This window comes from Hemiscyllium ocellatum, chromosome 2, assembly GCF_020745735.1.
Source record: "Hemiscyllium ocellatum isolate sHemOce1 chromosome 2, sHemOce1.pat.X.cur, whole genome shotgun sequence".
Lineage (NCBI taxonomy): Eukaryota > Metazoa > Chordata > Chondrichthyes > Orectolobiformes > Hemiscylliidae > Hemiscyllium > Hemiscyllium ocellatum.
The window spans coordinates 95,936,548-95,954,763 of record NC_083402.1 but is presented as its reverse complement, the minus strand read 5'-3'; the positions used below and the strand labels follow the sequence as shown (position 1 = coordinate 95,954,763).

Sequence of the window (18,216 nt, the reverse complement as noted above, 5' to 3'; positions counted from 1 at the left end):
GGTGTGTATGTAATATAAGACCCACTGAAGAAATTCACCAATGCTCCTTAAACAGGCCTTCCAAACTCATGAATAATTCCAAATGGAAGGATAAGGCAGCAAATATATCAGAATATCACCACCTGCAAGTTTTCTCCCAAGCTACTCTTCCTTTCTGACTTGGAAATATTTCAGTATCTCAGAGGCAAAATGCTGGAGCTCCCTACTTCATGGCATTACACCAAAGGGACTTTAGCAATACTAGAAGGCAGTCATTATCACCTCCTCAAAGTCAAGTAGGAGTGTGAAAAAATGCTGGCCCAGTCAATAAAGTACATGGATAAAAGCTTTGGCTCTGTATAATAAGTTTTAACCCTTCAGTCTCAGATAATTAAATAAAATGACAGATGATAATAAACCAAAGAGTCACACGATTACGATCTAACTGATCAATGCAAATCTAATCCTAGAAGAGGTTACTGCTCTGAAGTTGTGAGAATTTTCAATATTCTTTTTGAAATAATTTTGATGAATATCTATGAAACATGTTTGAATAAATAATTTACAGTTTTCGCTGTAGAAAGATATGAAAATTATTTATCTTTCCCAAATCTGAAATATATATGATGAATGACTAATTGTCTTTCAGGGTCACAGAACATTTTGTCAATTCTTTCTTTCTAAAATGATTTTTAAAAATATATAACTTGGGATATAGATTTTATTACAATTTATCACAATTTCTACTGATTTTGGAGTAACAATGCTGTAATCATACATTGGACACTAATTTAAAGAACTTCATAGTATCTCAAGTTTAGGAATCAAAAATGTAATCCTGATAAAACAACTCTACATTTGACTTGAAAGAATATTAGGTATAATAAATTGTGCTGAGAATGTTAATTGCCAACACTGACTTTTGTCCAACCAGTTACGTAAATTCACAACCTCTCACAATATTTTAAATTTTAATTATTCATAACACAGCAATACAGATAGCATGGAATAAAATCACTGATCCTGTGCCTCCCAGTGGAAAGCCAATTTCAAAAAGATTGCTGGTTTGATAATAAATTCTAACTTTGACCTATGGTCCAATATAGCCCCATCCCCAATGTTCCCTTTTCCTTAATTTTAAAGGCAAATCCATAAAATAAACATTTATTTATGTGCAGTATTGCATAATTTATTTTCCAATGGTGTGCAGGGACCTGCTACACAGTGCTTCCACAGTACTTCAATAGTTATACAACAGGAAACTACATTTGTTTTACATTTAACTGGGATTACAACTGTGTCAATTATAATTATAATGGTAAGCTTGTTTTTCTTATGTGATCTTATTTGCATGAACATCTCTGAAAAAGAACACCATGCTCAACTGCTATTTTGTAGTATTGACAATTGAATAATCATAAAATTAATGATTGCATCTAGTTGATGTTGGGCTTACTTCTATTATTGAAAAGTAGTGCAATGAACACCCTTTTGCATTTGCTCCTTCTCCACCCCAAAAACATAATGTGTGTGTGAAAAATCTTGATATAATTTTCTTCCCTTTTACTAACACAGTTGATCAAAATCGAACATGACTTCCTTGAAGGACTTATGCCCAAAAGTTCTCCTGCCCCTTGGATGCTGCCAGATCTTCTATGCTTTTCTAGCACCACACTTTTTGACTATATCTTCCTTCCACTCCAGTTCATGAATTCTGAAAGTGCTGATATGTGTGATCTGCATACTCTGTCACATATAGCACAGGTGATGTTTATAGATTAGGTAGATGAGTTGTTTGCAGATTTTTGAATTCTTTTCGATGCCTCAACTTTGCCCCTGTGCATTCCTGTTGCACAAGTCTGGAAATGAGCTGTTGGTGAAGATATTTGATTTCTCCAGGGATGTTTTAAGTACATTTCTGAATAATTTATATTGTTTGCTTTTACTTATAAGATCATTGTGAATTGTAAATGAAATTATAAATATGTCTCCTGTTGCAATAGAGTTCCAAGTTAAACAATTATTTTAGGAGTCTTTTGTCGTCTGAATGTCATAAGAATGCATCCCATCCAGGAATTAGTTATCTAGTGGTTAATGCCACAATGCTACGAATGGTAGCTTGGGAGAGGATGCTCTTGTTGGACTGCCTTTCTTGTCACTGGATATAGAAGATCTTGTGATGACAATAATATGACCTGGATACATATGGCCGTCATAATTACACCTTCAAAACCTAGTACTGTCCTGAAACTGGTCAGAATTATTGATTATTTGTTGGGAATTTTTTTAGGAAATTGGAAAATGTGGCATTGTAAATTTATTAGTGAAGGTCTCAAGATCATGCATAACCAAGAAGAAGAAAAAAAGCTGCAAGGGGATAATCTCCTGAGCACGAACTCAATGACCAACGCCAGAATAATATATTCTGGCGAGTTGAAGACAGGATCAGCTCAGTTTGGATGTCCCCGGTCAGCAATAGTTAAAAAGGGTAACACGATGAAGTGGTAATTTGGTAAAAGTGTCGTCAGGGCCCGTGCACCAGTACGCCAGCGTGACTCAACTCCTTCGCAATGAGAAACAATGAGAAAAAATGTCTTCAATTGTCAAACTTACTGTATTAGGATCAATTTCAATATTTCAAAAAAGCCTGAATTTCCAAGCACGCTTTCCCTGAAAATCTGAAAAGACCTCCCATTGTTCACTCAGCACATTGTGTAATTCTGCAGGGAACTGCGATGGCATTAAAGTACAAGCGACTCTTATTGTGAAATGAATCACGTGCCATCTGTCGACATCATAAACAGGAGGTGATCTAATCCGATATCCTGGGCCGAGAGCAGAGCACTGCTTTATTCCCCTGCAGAACACAGGCGGAAAGCGGTTCACCGCACAGCGCACCAGGCTAGTTTCCATCCTCCATCCATCACTGCAGGTGAATGATTGGACTCGTTACTGCGGCAATGTGGACCTTCCGATCATCTTTCCCAGTTTAATGAGTGGATCCCTTCTGAAGGTAAAGTGTTCGACAGCTTCCATGTATGGAAATAATTAGCAGACTAATGAGCATAGAAAATTACTCAAAGACATATAATAGCGTAATTCCGACCTTGCCATTAGTAATCAGCAAATTGGCAGTTATTGGATGTATATTTCAAATAAATCGGACCGGTGTACTTTCTGGGAAAGGATGTTCACATCTACCGGTTCAGAGCACAGCCGGTGGTGACGCCTTTAATTGTATCAGTCTGAAAGTGAAGGAACCGGGATCTGATGGAGTCCCAGCATTTCCTGGATTTCGGGAATGGGTGTGCCCTCGCTTCGGTTTTTCAGAGCTATCAGACTCTCATTTTAAATTAGACTAAATTTCAACAATGCCATTATAAAGTTCAGATAAAACATATGATCAAAAGAATCTTATTCTCCGCTATTGTGGTTCTGCATGTAAACATTTTAATGTTACCTTTCATTAAATAGATATGCCGAATGTGAGGTTTTGATTATTGGGGAACTGTACCTAGTGATGGGATCTTGTGCCAAAAGCTGAGAAATGTTGCACGGTCCAACGTCGTCTAATGTGACAATAATTTTGCCTCTTAAAACTGCATTTAACGTCTAGCTTGATCTAACGAGTAGGCACGGATAACCCTTCCGCAGTATTCTTACGTGCCGATCGAAAATTCTTCCGCGCATTTTGCAAAGAAATCATGGATGTAAGGATCAGCCTCAATCGAACATAAAATTGCGAAATTGGAAACTCCTAGTGTGGTTCTGCAATGGAGCGCGACTGTGATAGCGTTCCGGGTTAAGTCCATTCTGTGAGCATTGTCGGAGAATGTGGCCTGGCCACTATAGTATTCAGATTCAATATTGTGCAAGATGTATTGCACCCTTGGGCGTTTTTTTTAACTGTGCTGCTCCTGTTAGGCTTTTCTGAAAGGAAGAGGAAAGAATGGGGCATACAATCACATATAAAGACCAACTGAGGGATAAATGGGTCAGTGGACTGAGAGGTGACGCTACCTGCAACTACTTCTGACCCACTCCGTTACTATGAAAATCAAAATAATAATGATTAAATAGCCATAAGCATCCATATCAGTGTTATGCATCTGGGAGTTATCACCGGTTTATCGTTTACTTACTGCGTGCTACTTTTGGAGGTCAGTCAAAGCGGAGGTGTGTCTTTAGATGCAGTGATTTATTGACAGAACTTTCCGCCATCAAAATCATTTACTAGCCATTCTGAGCTGTCCGATTAGTTTGTTTCTTTTTTTAAATGAAATCTTCAGAACTCAACTTTGCCCCATTTTCAAAAAAATGTACGCTGAAGAGTATGCTATTTCCAACTGTATTACAATGGCTCAGTTAACTTCTCACAGCACTGTCTGTTTCTGAGGACCATTCATTTCCCGTTAGAGGAAAAGAACGGTGACTCAGACCACAATGCGCATTAAGTATTAACCTCTCGGCTGCACTCAGGTTTTTAATCGGATTCACCATATCGCCCCATTTTAACAAAATGGAAGAAATTTTGGCTGTAGTTTCAACGATTGATATTTCTCCCTCTATTGTACATCAAGTTACTTAACTGGAACCCAAAACGAAACTTTTTCTCTGGCTCCCAGCATTATCTATGATTGAACTTTGTTTCAATAAATTTCTTCAGATAAAATCCAAAGATGTGCAGGTTTGGTGGTTTGGCCATTCTAAATTGCTCGTGGTGGTCCACGATTGTGTAGGCTCGGTGGATAAGCCATGGGAAATGTAGGGGTACAGGGATAGAATGGGGATTGATCTGGGTGGGATGCTCCTTGAAGGGTCGGTATGGACTCGATGGGAGGAATATCCTATCTTCATATTGTAGGGATTCTATGATTCTATGAATCGCCTACTTTTTAAAAACCATGACAAAACTTAAACATCCGATGTTTGATTGTTGTCAATTCTCTTATTATTGCCTTTTTACTCTGCATTTATGATTTTAAAAAGCTGAGTTTAAATTCGGCTTTTCCTGAAGTGACTTGGGGGGGGAGCAGTTGGTTACCAAATTGTTGGGGATATTCGCCCTTTGTTATCTCCCAAACCTTGGTGGCATCCCCACTGTGGCAGAACTATTCCGAATTATGATAGAAAATTATGCATGTCAAACTAGAGTCATCAATCCGTTTTGGTCTATAAGCTTTGACTACGGCAAGCACGAAACAAAAACAAATGTAGAATCTGTATCTATTGCTCTATGAAAGTATTGTACATTGAGGGCCTTAAATTTCTCTCTATCTCTATCCTGGGAGGGTAGCATAGTTTAGCCAATTACCTCAAAACAAATTACTGAGTTGAAGATTAGATATATTCAAATTGCTGAGATGGAGATTAGATATATTCAAATTGGATACGGCTTCACGATGTAAGAAGTATTTGAATTCCGGAACGTGTCTTTCATGACATACGCTTGCATTGTCTTATTGGGATCTTCTGAACCCTGACTGATCAGATATAATGAACACAAACATCTAATTTTCTGTACACAGAAAAAACTTCGAACCCGTTTGTGTGTGAGTGTGTCAGAAATATAAAATTGCTCATTTGCCCTTTGGTTTTGCATTTGAAAAAAATAATCATATATCAGATTAAACATAGCAGGTTAGTGAGCAATAACCGTTGGTAATCAGAAACCAACTGAACATGGTTCCATCGTCTTTCTGAAATGTAACTGATGATTTGGCTCTGTATTTAATTGTTTATGTTACATTTCTTATTTACTGCCTAAGTATTTAATTTGTTGGTTTATCAAAACAATATCCACACGAAGCATGCGTTATATATTGGCATGCGTTGAACAAAATGCATGTGAGCTTTTCAATGAAAAAAAACTTTGGCGTAATTTAAAATATCGTAAAATGGTTCCACGAGACCTTGTTTCATCTACTTCAATATTAGTTTAGATTCGGACGAATCATGAATGGACACCTCCCCCCCCCCCCCCCCCCCCCAAAAGTAGAAAGGATGATTGAAATGCGTAGGGCTCCTTTATCAGCCAGATGTATTGTCAGATGTTGATGTGCAAGATTCAGTGTAACTGGAAAGGGCAGCTAACATTTACTGCTCGAAGTGGGAGCGTTATTTTTCAGACAGACTGCGCAGCTTGAAAGCCCTGTAGCTATTCTACATAGGCTGCACTTTCGGGAGCTGCACTGACGCGCTCTAATTGATGGCGATGATGGCCCTTGCAAATGGAAGAATTGCCGGTTATTAGGATATAGTGAAAGCTTGTTAGTGCTGACAGTCGAGAAGACCAACTGGGAAATTGGTATAAAAACATACAGTAGGCATTAGGTCTGCGAAAAGTGAAGAAACCTCAGTGAATGTGAAAACGCAGTCTTGAAAATACTCAGTAGGTCCAATCTCAAAAGGGGGATTGGACAGATTAAAGATTGGGGAGCGCACGTTTCAATCGGAAACCTAAACCGATCACTCTTTATCCAGATCTTGACTGACTACACCTAGACTCTGCTTTTCATTTTAAAAAAAGCAAATACCTGCAATTTCCTACCCGGTCCAATTGTTTAATTTCAATGACAGCGCGTTTAAAAAGATAGTTACTAGATTTTACAAAAGCAGCGATTTGTAATGGCCAAACTCTCTCTTACCGCGTACCATTAAGTTTGATTTTAAAATAATATATTTTCTAGTTTTGACGGTATGGATTTGATACGTGCTGCGTTTCCTCGGTCTCTCCTACCCACGGAAGGTTTGCTAACAGCATTGGTTCGGAGCTAACAGATAGGCGACTCTTGATGCAGTATTCTGACAATGAGCACCCAAGACGTAGCAGTCAAAATTACTGATGACGATATTCAGATCCCGGCTCCCCGATCACACACAGCGTTCTAAACAAACCAGAGATGGAATAACATCCCTGCATAGAACGCTCTCTGGTGCCTTAAATATCAGACAGAAACTCCCCCAACCCTCTGGCTCCTTCAAATTAATACTGTGCAACCTTTTGCAACGATGAGACCTCAACATTGAGCGGAGCGCGGCTCGACACAAGCAATCGGAATACTGTAGCTTTCGTTGTCTGGTAAGGTAACAGTTTCATTTATGTTTTAAAATTATAGTGTGCCGTATGCAGAGCTGTGTCATAGGGTGAGGTTCGTGTGTCTATGGGTGTGTGTGTGTGGAGGTGGTCTTTTTGACAAGGGCACAGTGCGGCGCATGTTCTGCGCTGATTTCTGGTCCCTGGTAATCCGTGCCTTGGATACTAAAGCGGCCGACTGAGAAGATGCGTTTCCTCACGGGCCATCTGCTTTGAGTTGCGAGGCAGTGCAGCGCTGCGCCGCGCCGCTCCACCGACCGCAGACATACTCTCATACAATAGAAGAATGTCATTGCACTTCATCAGCCTTTGAATCTGCACGATGGTTGTGGCTATGACTCTTGACGTGCATAAAACGTGAAACATTAACATTAATATTAAGTTTATATATTAACGTCTACGTGACCTGAATTTGTGCAATCTGTTCTTTCCCTTTGACTCTAGGTGATAGTCTGAGGCAGCCTGCAAGATGCCAGAACAGAGCAACGATTACAGGGTTGTAGTATTCGGAGCGGGGGGCGTGGGGAAGAGCTCGCTGGTGCTGAGGTTTGTCAAAGGGACCTTCCGGGAGAGCTACATCCCCACCATCGAAGACACTTACCGCCAGGTCATCAGCTGCGACAAAAGCATCTGCACTTTACAGATCACAGACACCACGGGAAGTCACCAATTCCCGGCCATGCAGCGCCTTTCCATCTCCAAAGGGCATGCCTTTATCCTCGTGTACTCCATCACTAGCAAACAGTCTCTGGAAGAGCTGAAGCCCATCTACGAGCAAGTGTGCCAGATCAAGGGGGACGTGGAGAGCATTCCCATCATGCTGGTGGGCAACAAGTGCGATGACACCCTGAGGGAGGTGCAGGCCAGCGATGGCGAATCCCAGGCCAAGCGCTGGAAGTGCGGCTTCATGGAAACCTCTGCCAAGACCAACCATAATGTCAAGGAACTCTTTCAGGAACTGCTGAATCTGGAGAAGCGCAGGGCCGTGAGCCTACAGATCGACGGCAAGAAATCCAAGCAGCAAAAGAGGACAGAGAAACTCAAGGGGAAGTGTGTCGTTATGTGAACTGTCTCCAACCGAATAGCAACAAAATGCATACCTTCTGGACAACGGACTGAGCAGATTCACAAAAAAAAGGTCGGCTCGGGGGCAAGTGACCCTGTTGCCAACCGTTGGGGTTATCTCCCAGATGAAACGTGCATTTTAAAAAAAATCCTTTTAAGCCAAAATTACGTTTCAAAATAAAGTCCAATTTCAAAACTGTCAATTTGCTCTGATGGACTCGGTGTGCATTCGTAATGAGTAGCTAAGCTGCTTGTTTAAATGATCCGAATGCACCGTGGATATTTATATTCCAAAAAAAGCAGCTAGTAAAAGCACACTCATTTTTCCGTGTTCAATCACGGATTTTTTTTAATTTATTAAAGCATAGGGACATATTCACAATAAGTAGCACCTTAATCACCGCAAGCGGATGAATATTAGGTCCTTTTTTCAAAGAAAACGAAATAAATGGTTTCAATCAATATGGTTAAGCGTCAGAACAATGGACTGTTGCTTTAAGTTATTTATGTAATAAATACATTTAAACTTGCATGATGCTTTACATTTAAAAACATTCTGAAATCAATGCAGAAAGATCAACCCTAGTGAGTTTTTCACTACAGCAACTTCTTTTTGTTTCTCCCTCCTTAACGGTAAGAGAGGAGATTGTGGGGAAACTAAACTAATGAAATAGCACATGATCTTGCACATCTTCATTCATTTAGCATAGCATCAATTAATCAAGTAAAATTACACTGTATTATCTTATTTATTTAATATATATAAAGCAAAAGTTTGTATATCTATAGATCACTTTTCTCACTCAATACAACGAGAAAGGAACGATTGGAAGAAACTTTGACTAAAAAGCAAAAACAACAAAGAATTCGGTCTAATGTTATTGGACATTTGAAGAAAGTCCACAGAAGCTGAAATATATAACTAAAGCAGTGATCCCAAGCAGGTGAAGGATAGTTAATTTGGACAGATTAATTCTTCCAAACGCTCCATATGGAAATGTACTTTTTGTTTTGTGGAGCAACTTGCTATGATATGAACATAAAGCAATTGTATTTATTCTATTTTGGAGCATTGAAGTATATTTCATTATTGTTATTTAAATGCCTGTACAGTCATCTGTGCCTACACTTTCTATATTTTACAGTCCTACGCTGTATATTTCAAATCCACAATAAAATATTTGAGTTTATCAAAGTTTTGTGTGTGCATTTTTAAAGAATACTTAAACACTGACCGCAAGTCTCCACCTCAACATTGTCACAGAACAAAAATGCCATAAATTATTTTCTGCAATTCTTATTATAAAAGGTAATATAAATCTGAAGGACATGGCATGGGCAAATGCGTTCTAAACTGAAACAATAATATGACAATTGATAGGTTGCATTATTCCAATCGAATTTGAATATATTTGTTTTGGAAAACATGCAATCCTTCTGTTGCTCTTTTTACTTCAACGCAAGTGCTCTGCTGCCTCAGATAGACCCAGTATATAGTCTCATGTGACCGATCAATAACGTTTACAAGCTTGTGATATCTGATGGTTAACGTTTGTTACATCAATATTCACCTCTCTGGTTTTAAATCTGTCAACAGCCGTATTAATGCTATCTGAGACCGTGCACAAAGTCCAGCGAGTAATATTACTCAATGTATCAACATTTTCCTTCTCATTTTTGAATGAACCCACCACTTGAAAAAAAGCTGCTGAGCTTATTAAACTCGCCTCCCATGTCCTGTGCAGTACTGTGGATTACATCCCCTGCTATGTTTATATAGGATGTTCTCCTACAACAAACGTTTAGTCACCTATCGCGTTATAGCAGAATGGACTATCATGGCTCAATTAGCAGCACACTTCTGAATCACAAGCCTATGTGTGATAAATGTCTGACCAGAACACATAGAGATCTAATCTAATATTGCAGTGTGAGGGAATAGATGCACTGATGACTGCTGCATTTTTAAACTCAAAAATACTTAATTGGCATATAAAGTGCTTTGGGATTTTTGTGGTCATAAACATGTTATAAAAATTGAACCTTTAATTTTCCCATGTCAATCAAACTAATCTCTGAAACATATCAGTTTGTAATTCCTAGTCCTCTGTGTTATTTGTTCAGGATTAAGTTTATATATTTAGGTTGCTGCAGATAAGAGAGAGATTAATTTATTTGTGTCATTGGTCTCCTCCTGCCAATAATCAGAGGTTGTTTCCATTTTTAATGTATTTGTATCTTATTTCCCTTTTCAAAATAGACTAACATGTTTGGCCCAACCCAGTTTGTGAAATTGTTTTTTTTTAAAAATGACCAGCAACAAACTCTCTTTAGGATTAAAACAAATGATATTTTATTGGTGCATTCTGATCTGGGGGATAATTTTTGCAGCACATTTAAAGGCATAAACATAAAAGAAGAAAGAAGATAAAATAAGGAAAACAAATTACAATAACAATTAGGGAAATGTCTTTAAAATAAAGGTGTGGGTATTAATGAATGGAACTCAAATGTCAGTGAGTCCAATGAATATTTTTGCATTTGACTGATCTGGCAGAATTTATTTTTATATGAACTTAATTGCAGGCAGGAGCAGTTGGAGCATTATGACCTTGTAAACTGGGAATTAGTTTAATTTTGATGGATGAATACAGGATTCTTCCCACAAATCAGGTATCAAGAATGGTTATGAGTAGAAACAGACTTCAGCTGAATCTGGAGCTACTTTTTGTTTGCTGTTTTGATATTGAAAAACAGGCTGTGGAAAAGTTCAAAACTATGTAATTACAGTTATTCAAAAAACAGAAGTTTCAATCATGTTTGGGTCCATTGGCAAGGCAGTTCAACCTAGTGAGATGGTTTCAATGTCCCTGGTGGAGGTAAATGTGGGGGCATCAGCACCACCACAGACATAATTAATTTCCATGTTTTTCTTTTCAAATCAAACCTGGCTGGTAGGATGCTTTGTCTGTTGCTCCTTTATTTAGGTTTTAATTGCCTCTTTTTAAATGAGATGAGATTCTAGAGAGTGATTGCCCTTGTCCAAATAAATTTCCAGAAGTAACCAACTTGCCCATCCCATGGTTGACAACAACCACTTTAAATCCAAAAATAGTCTGTTTCAAAATAAAAGAGTAGTTTTTAAAGAAGCATAATTAGGAATTCTCCTTTCTTTGATCTTGCTTAATGCCTTGTGCATGTGACAAGGTTGTAAAGATTAATAGATATAACTTTAAAAGCAGTTATGATAACTTGAGAAATTATAGTGGCATGGCGGCCCCAGTGCTAGGGTCCTGGTTCAGTTCCCCACTTAGGTGAATGTCTGAATGCAGTTTGCACATTAAATTTCTGGCTGGAACAGGCTGTTCCTTTTTTTAAGTATTTTAAGTGTTGGAGGTGATTTCCTCAAATTCCAGGAGCAGCAAGTACTGTTTTATGTGCTATTGCATTGTTTTGGAACTTTGGAGGAAAAGAAAAGTCAAAACAATGGCACTTTTAAAGAGAGAGGGTCAGACAAAGGCAGTACCTGGTAAGGTCAGTGCAGGAGATAGAGAGAGAGAGAGAGAGAGAAAGAAAGAAACTCATATTGCCAACTGACATAGCAGTGAACCTGCACAGTTACTACCTTTGCTGTTGAATTCATGTAACGCTGGACATTGAAGTGCATCAAGGAAAATTAACAAACAGTGAAATTCACAACTGATCTTGGAGGAACCTGTTTGGGAGAGGTCACAGCACAGAAATACATAAGTGAATAGTTCAAGTGTGGCCTTGCTGTCAGTCTGCATTAGTGAGTAAAGTAGGTTCTTTCTTGATGATATGTTTTATTGAGATATGTCTCTTGAATTAACTTAAAAATATAAGCCATAAGTATTAAGTTAGTCTGGAGCAGTGTTTTGTAGAGGAATAAGATGGTGCTATTTTCTGGGTCTGTAGACTGGAAGAAGCAAAAATGGCCCTGAGTAGAGTGATATGCTCTTCTTGTCAGATGTGGGAGTCCCACATAGGAGGTTAGTGAGCAAAATTAGGGTGCATGATATTGGAAGCAAAGTACTAACTTGGATTGAAAGTTGGTTGGCTGATAGGAAACAAAGAGTAGTGATAAACGGCTCCATTTCAGATTGGCAGGCAGTGACCAGTGGGGTACCGCAGGACTAGGACTGCAGCTTTTTACAATATATGTTAATGATATAGAAGATGGTATTAGCAATAATATTAGCAAATTTGCTGATGATACTAAGCTGGGTGGCAGGGTGAAATTTGATGAGGATGTTAGAAGGTTACAGGGTGACCTGGACAGGTTAGGTGAGTGGTCAGATGCATGGCAGATGCAGTTTAATGTGGATAAATGTATGGTTATTCACTTTGGTGAAAAGAACAGGAAGGCAGATTACTACCTAAATGAAATCAATTTAGGTAAAGGGGCAGTACAGAGAGATCTGGTGTTCTTGTACACCAGTCAATGCAGGTATGCATGCAGGTACAGCAGGTAGTGAAGAAGGCATGCTGTCCTTCATAACAAGAGGGATTGAGTATAGAAGCAAAGAGGTTCTTTTGCAGCTGTACAGGGCCCTGGTGAGACCACACCTGGAGTACTGTCTGCCGTTCTGGTCTCCAAATTTGAGGAAAGACATTCTGGCTATTGAGGAGTGCAGCGTAGGTTCACGAGGTCAATTCCTGGAATGGCGGGATTACCTTACACTGAAAGACTGGAGTGACTGGGCTTATATACCCTTGAGTTTTAGAAGATTGAGAGGGGATCTGATTGAGACATATAAGATTATTAAAGGTTTGGACACTCTGGAGGCAGGAAACATGTTTCCGCTGATGGGTGAGTGCCGAACCAGAGGACACAGCTTAAAAATATGGGGTAGACCATTTAGGACAGAGATGAGGAGAAACTTCTTCATCCAGAGAGTGGTGGGTGTGTGGAATGCTCTGCCCCAGAGGGCAGTGGAGGCCCAGTCTCTGGATTCATTTAAGTAAGAGTTGAATAGAGCTCTCAAGGATAGTGGAATCAAGGGTTATGAAGATAAGGCAGGAACAGGATACTGATTAAGGATGATCAGCCATGATCATATTGAATGGTGGTGCAGGCTCGAAGGACAGAATGGCCTACTCCTGCACCTATTGTCTATTGTTTAGGGAGAGGTTGCTTACTTTGGAGGATTATATCTGCAATAAATACCATTGGTTGCGAACCCTAACAAATCAAATGGATCAGCTGGAGCAACAATTAGAGGCAATGCGCAATTTACGAGAGCAAGGGGATGTGATGGATGGCAGTTATCGGAAGGGAGAAAGATCACAAAATTAGTCACATAGATGGGTTAACTCCATAAAAGGTAAGAGAGGTAGGCAAGTAGTAGTGGTGTCTTTTGGGGCTAACTCCATTTCAAACAAGTATGCTGTGTTGGAAAATGTAGCAGATAATGGATTCTCAGGGGAACATAGCATGAACAACCATGTTTCTCGTATTGAGACTGGCCTTATTGCAATGAGGAGTACATCGGCTTCCAAGAGATCGAGTGTATTAGGGGACTCTCTAGTCAGGGCACAGACAGATGTTTCTGTGGCCAGCGGTGAAAAATCAGAATGGTGTTTTGCCTCCCTGGTGTCAGGATCAAGGATGTCTCAGAGAGATTGCAGAATGTTCTCAAGGGGAGAGGGACCAGCAGGATGTCATTGTACACAATGCAACAAATAACATAGGAAGGGAAAATTATGAGATTCCGAAGGAAGAATATAAAAAGTTAGACAGGAATTTAAAAAGGAGGTCCCAGAGTAGTAATATCTAGATCACTCCTGGTGCTACGAGCTAGTGAGGGTAGGGATAGGAAGATAGAGCAGATGAATGCATGGCTGAGGAGCTGGTGTATGGGAGAAGGACTCACATTTTTGAATCATTAGAATCTCTATGGGGTACAAGTGACCTGTACAAGAAGGACAGATTGTATCTGAATTGGAAGGGGACAAATATACTGGCAGAGAGATTTGTTAGAGCTGCTCCAGAGGATTTAAACTAGTAAGGTGGGGGATGAGGGTGGGACCCAGGGAGATAGTGAGTCATAGAGCCATAGAGATGTACTGCAAGGAAAAAGACCCTTCGGTCCAACTCATCCATGCCGACCAGATTCCCAATCCAATCTAGTCCCACCTGCCAGCACCTGGCCCATATCCCTCCAAACTGAAAATGTGTTGCTGGTTAAAGCACAGCAGGTTAGGCAGCATCCAAGGAACAGGAAATTCGACATTTCGGGCCAGTGCCCTTCATCAGGAATGAGGAGAGTGTGCCAGGCAGGCTAAGATAAAAGGTAGGGAGGAGGGACTTGGGGGAGGGGCGATGGAGATGTGATAGGTGGAAGGAGGTCAAGGTGAGGGTGATAGGCCGGAGTGGGGTGGGGGCGGAGAGGTCAGGAAGAAGATTGCAGGTTAGGACGGCGGTGCTGAGTTGAGGGAAACGACTGAGACAAGGTGGGGGGAGGGGAAATGAGGAAACTGGAGAAAACTGAGTTCATTCCTTGTGGTTGGAGGGTTCCCAGGTGGAAGATGAGGCGCTCCTCCTCCAGCCGTCATGTTGTTATGTTCTGGCGATGGAGGAGTCCAAGGACCTGCATATCCTTGGTGGAGTGGGAGGGAGAGTTAAAGTGTTGAGCCACGGGGTGGTTGGTTTGGTTGGTCCGGGCGTCCCAGAGGTGTTCTCTGAAGTGTTCCGCAAGTAAGCGGCCAGTCTCCCCAGTATAGAGGAGGCCACATCGGGTGCAGCGGATGCAATAGATGATGTGTGTGGAGGTGCAGGTGAATTTGTGGTGGATATGGAAGGATCCCTTGGGGCCTTGGAGGGAAGTGAGTGTGGAGGTGTGGGCGCAAGTTTTACATTTCCTGCGGTTGCAGGGGAAGGTGCCGGGAGTGGAGGTTGGGTTGGTGGGGGGTGTGGACCTGACGAGGGAGTCACGAAGGGAATGGTCTTTGTGGAACGCTGATAGGGGAGGGGAGGGAAATATATCCCTGGTGGTGGGGTCCGTTTGGAGGTGGCGGAAATGACGGCGGATGATACGTTGTATACGGAGGTTGGTGGGGTGGTAGGTGAGAACCAGTGGGGTTCTGTCTTGGTGGCAGTTGGAGGAGCGGGGCTCAAGGGCGGAGGAGCGGGAAGTGGAGGAGATGCGGTGGAGGGCATCGTCAATCACGTCTGGGGGGAATCTGCGGTCCTTGAAGAAGGAGGCTATCTGGGCTGTACGGTGTTGGAACTGGTCCTCCTGGGAGCAGATGCGGCGGAGACGAAGGAATTGTGAATATGGGATGGAGTTTTTACAGGGGGCAGGGTGGGAGGAGGTGTAGTCCAGGTAGCTGTGGGAGTCAGTCGGTTTATAGTAGATGTATGTGTTAAGTCGGTCGCCCGAGATAGAAATGGAACGGTCTAGGAAGGGGAGGGAGGAATCTGACGCCCAAGATAGAAATGGAAAGGTCTAGGAAGGGGAGGGATGAGTCTGATGCCCGAGATAGAAATGGAAAGGTCTAGGAAGGGGAGGGAGGAGTCTGACGCCCGAGATAGGAATGGAAAGGTCTAGGAAGGGGCAGCCGAGATAGAAATGGAAAGGTCTAGGAAGGGGCGCCCGAGATAGAAATGGAAAGGTCTAGGAAGACTCCTCCCTCCCCTTCCTAGACCGTTCCATTTCTATCTCGGGCGACCGACTTAACACAGACATCTACTATAAACTGACTGACTCCCACAGCTACCTGGACTACACCTCCTCCCACCCTGCCCCCTGTAAAAACTCCATCCCATATTCACAATTCCTTCGTCTCCGCCGCATCTGCTCCCAGGAGGACCAGTTCCAACACCGTACAGCCCAGATAGCCTCCTTCTTCAAGGACCGCAGATTCCCCCCAGACGTGATTGACGATGCCCTCCACCGCATCTCCTCCACTTCCCGCTCCTCCGCCCTTGAGCCCCGCTCCTCCAACTGCCACCAAGACAGAACCCCACTGGTTCTCACCTACCACCCCACCAACCTCTGTATACAACGTATCATCCGCCGTCATTTCCACCACCTCCAAATGGACCCCACCACCAGGGATATATTTCCCTCCCCTCCCCTATCAGCGTTCCACAAAGACCACTCCCTTCGTGACTCCCTCGTCAGGTCCACACCCCCCACCAACCCAACCTCCACTCCCGGCACCTTCCCCTGCAACCGCAGGAAATGTAAAACTTGCGCCCACACCTCCTCCCTCACTTCCCTCCAAGGCCCCAAGGGATCCTTCCATATCTGCCACAAGTTCACCTGCACCTCCACACACATCATCTATTGCATCCGCTGCACCCGATGTGGCCTCCTCTATATAGGGGAGACGGGCCGCTTACTTGCGGAACGCTTCAGAGAACACCTCTGGGACGCCCGGACCAACCAACCCAACCACCCCGTGGCTCAACACTTTAACTCTCCCTCCCACTCCACCGAGGACATGCAGGTCCTTGGACTCCTCCATCGGCAGAACATAACAACATGACGGCTGGAGGAGGAGCGCCTCATCTTCCGCCTGGGAACCCTCCAACCACAAGGAATGAACTCAGATTTCTCCAGTTTCCTCATTTCCCCTCCCCCCACCTTGTCTCAGTCAGTTCCCTCAACTCAGCACTGCCCTCCTAACCTGCAATCTTCTTCCTGACCTCTCCGCCCCCACCCCACTCCGGCCTATCACCCTCACCTTGACCTCCTTCCACCTATCACATCTCCATCGCCCCTCCCCCAAGTCCCTCCTCCCTACCTTTTATCTTAGCCTGCCTGGCACACGTTCCTCATTCCTGATGAAGGGCACTGGCCCGAAACGTCGAATTTCCTGTTCCTTGGATGCTGCCTAACCTGCTGTGCTTTAACCAGCAACACGTTTTCAGCTGTGATCTCCAGCATCTGCAGACCTCACTTTTTACTCATATCCCTCCAAAGCCCTCCTATCATATACACATTCAGATGGCTTTTAAATGTTGCAATTGTACCAGCCTCCACCACTTCCTCTGGCAGCTCAATCCATACACGTACCACCCTCTGAATGAAAAAGTTGCCCCTTAGGTCTCTTTTATATCTTTCCCTTCTCATCCTAAACTTATGCCCTCTAGTTCTAGACTCCCTCACCCCATGGAAAATACTTTGTCTATTTATCCTATCCATGCCCCTCATGATTTTGTAAAGCGCTATAACGTTACCCCCTCAGCCTGCGATGCTCCAGGGAAAATAGCCCTAGCCTATTCAACCTCTCCCTATAGCTCAAATCCTCCTATCCTGGCAACATCCTCGTAAATCTTTTCTGAACCTTTTCAAGTTTCACAACAGCTTTCTGATAGGAAGGAGACCAGAATTGCACACAATATTCCAACAGTGGCCTAACCAATGTCCTGTATAGCTGCAACATGACCTCCCAACTCCTGTACTCAATACTTTGACAAATAAAGAAAAGCATACCAAATGCCTTCTTCACTATCCTATCTACCTGCGAATCCACTTTCAAGGGGCTATGAACCTGTACTTCAAAGTCACTTTGTTCAGCAACACTCCCGAGGACCTTACCATTAAGTGCATAAATCCTGCTAAGATTTGCTTTCCCAAAATGCAGCACCTCACACTTATGAGGAAAAAGGTCAATCTGAGGCTGGTACAGTTGAGAAAAGAAGCAAGTCAAATAGTCAGGGCAGGCAGGGACAAAGCAGAGAACAAGTTAGGACTGATAAATTAAACTGCATTTATTTCAATGCAAGAGGCCTAACAGGGAAGGCAGATGAACTCAGGGTATGGTTAGGAACATGGGACTGGGATATCATAGCAATTACAGAAACATGGCTCAGAGATGGTCAGGACTGGCAGCTTAATGTCCTAGGATACCAATGCTACAGGAAGGACAGAAAGGGTGGAGTGGGAGTGGTATTTTTGATAAAGGATAGCGTTACAGCTGTACTAAGAGAGGATATTCCTGGAAATATGTTCAGGGAAGATTTTTGGGTGGAACTAGGAATAAGAAAGGGATGATCACCTTATTTGGCTTGTATTATAGACCTCCGAATAGTCAGTGGGAAATTG

General features: G+C 42.2%; 1 protein-coding gene across 1 annotated transcript; it reads left to right on the top strand.

The window, feature by feature from the left end:
- The first annotated feature begins 2,807 nt into the window (after positions 1-2,807).
- On the top strand, positions 2,808-9,305 carry LOC132824335 (GTP-binding protein Di-Ras2). Its single transcript, XM_060838689.1, has 2 exons — positions 2,808-2,992; positions 7,520-9,305. The coding sequence occupies exon 2, from the start codon at positions 7,545-7,547 to the stop codon at positions 8,139-8,141; it is 597 nt and encodes a 198-aa protein (XP_060694672.1). The 5' UTR covers positions 2,808-2,992; positions 7,520-7,544; the 3' UTR covers positions 8,142-9,305.
- The last annotated feature ends 8,911 nt before the right edge of the window (positions 9,306-18,216 follow it).

Coding starts and splice junctions, on each gene's coding strand:
- LOC132824335 (XM_060838689.1), top strand. CDS start 7,545: ATGCCAGAACAGAGCAACGATTACAGGGTTGTAGTATTCGGAGCGGGG.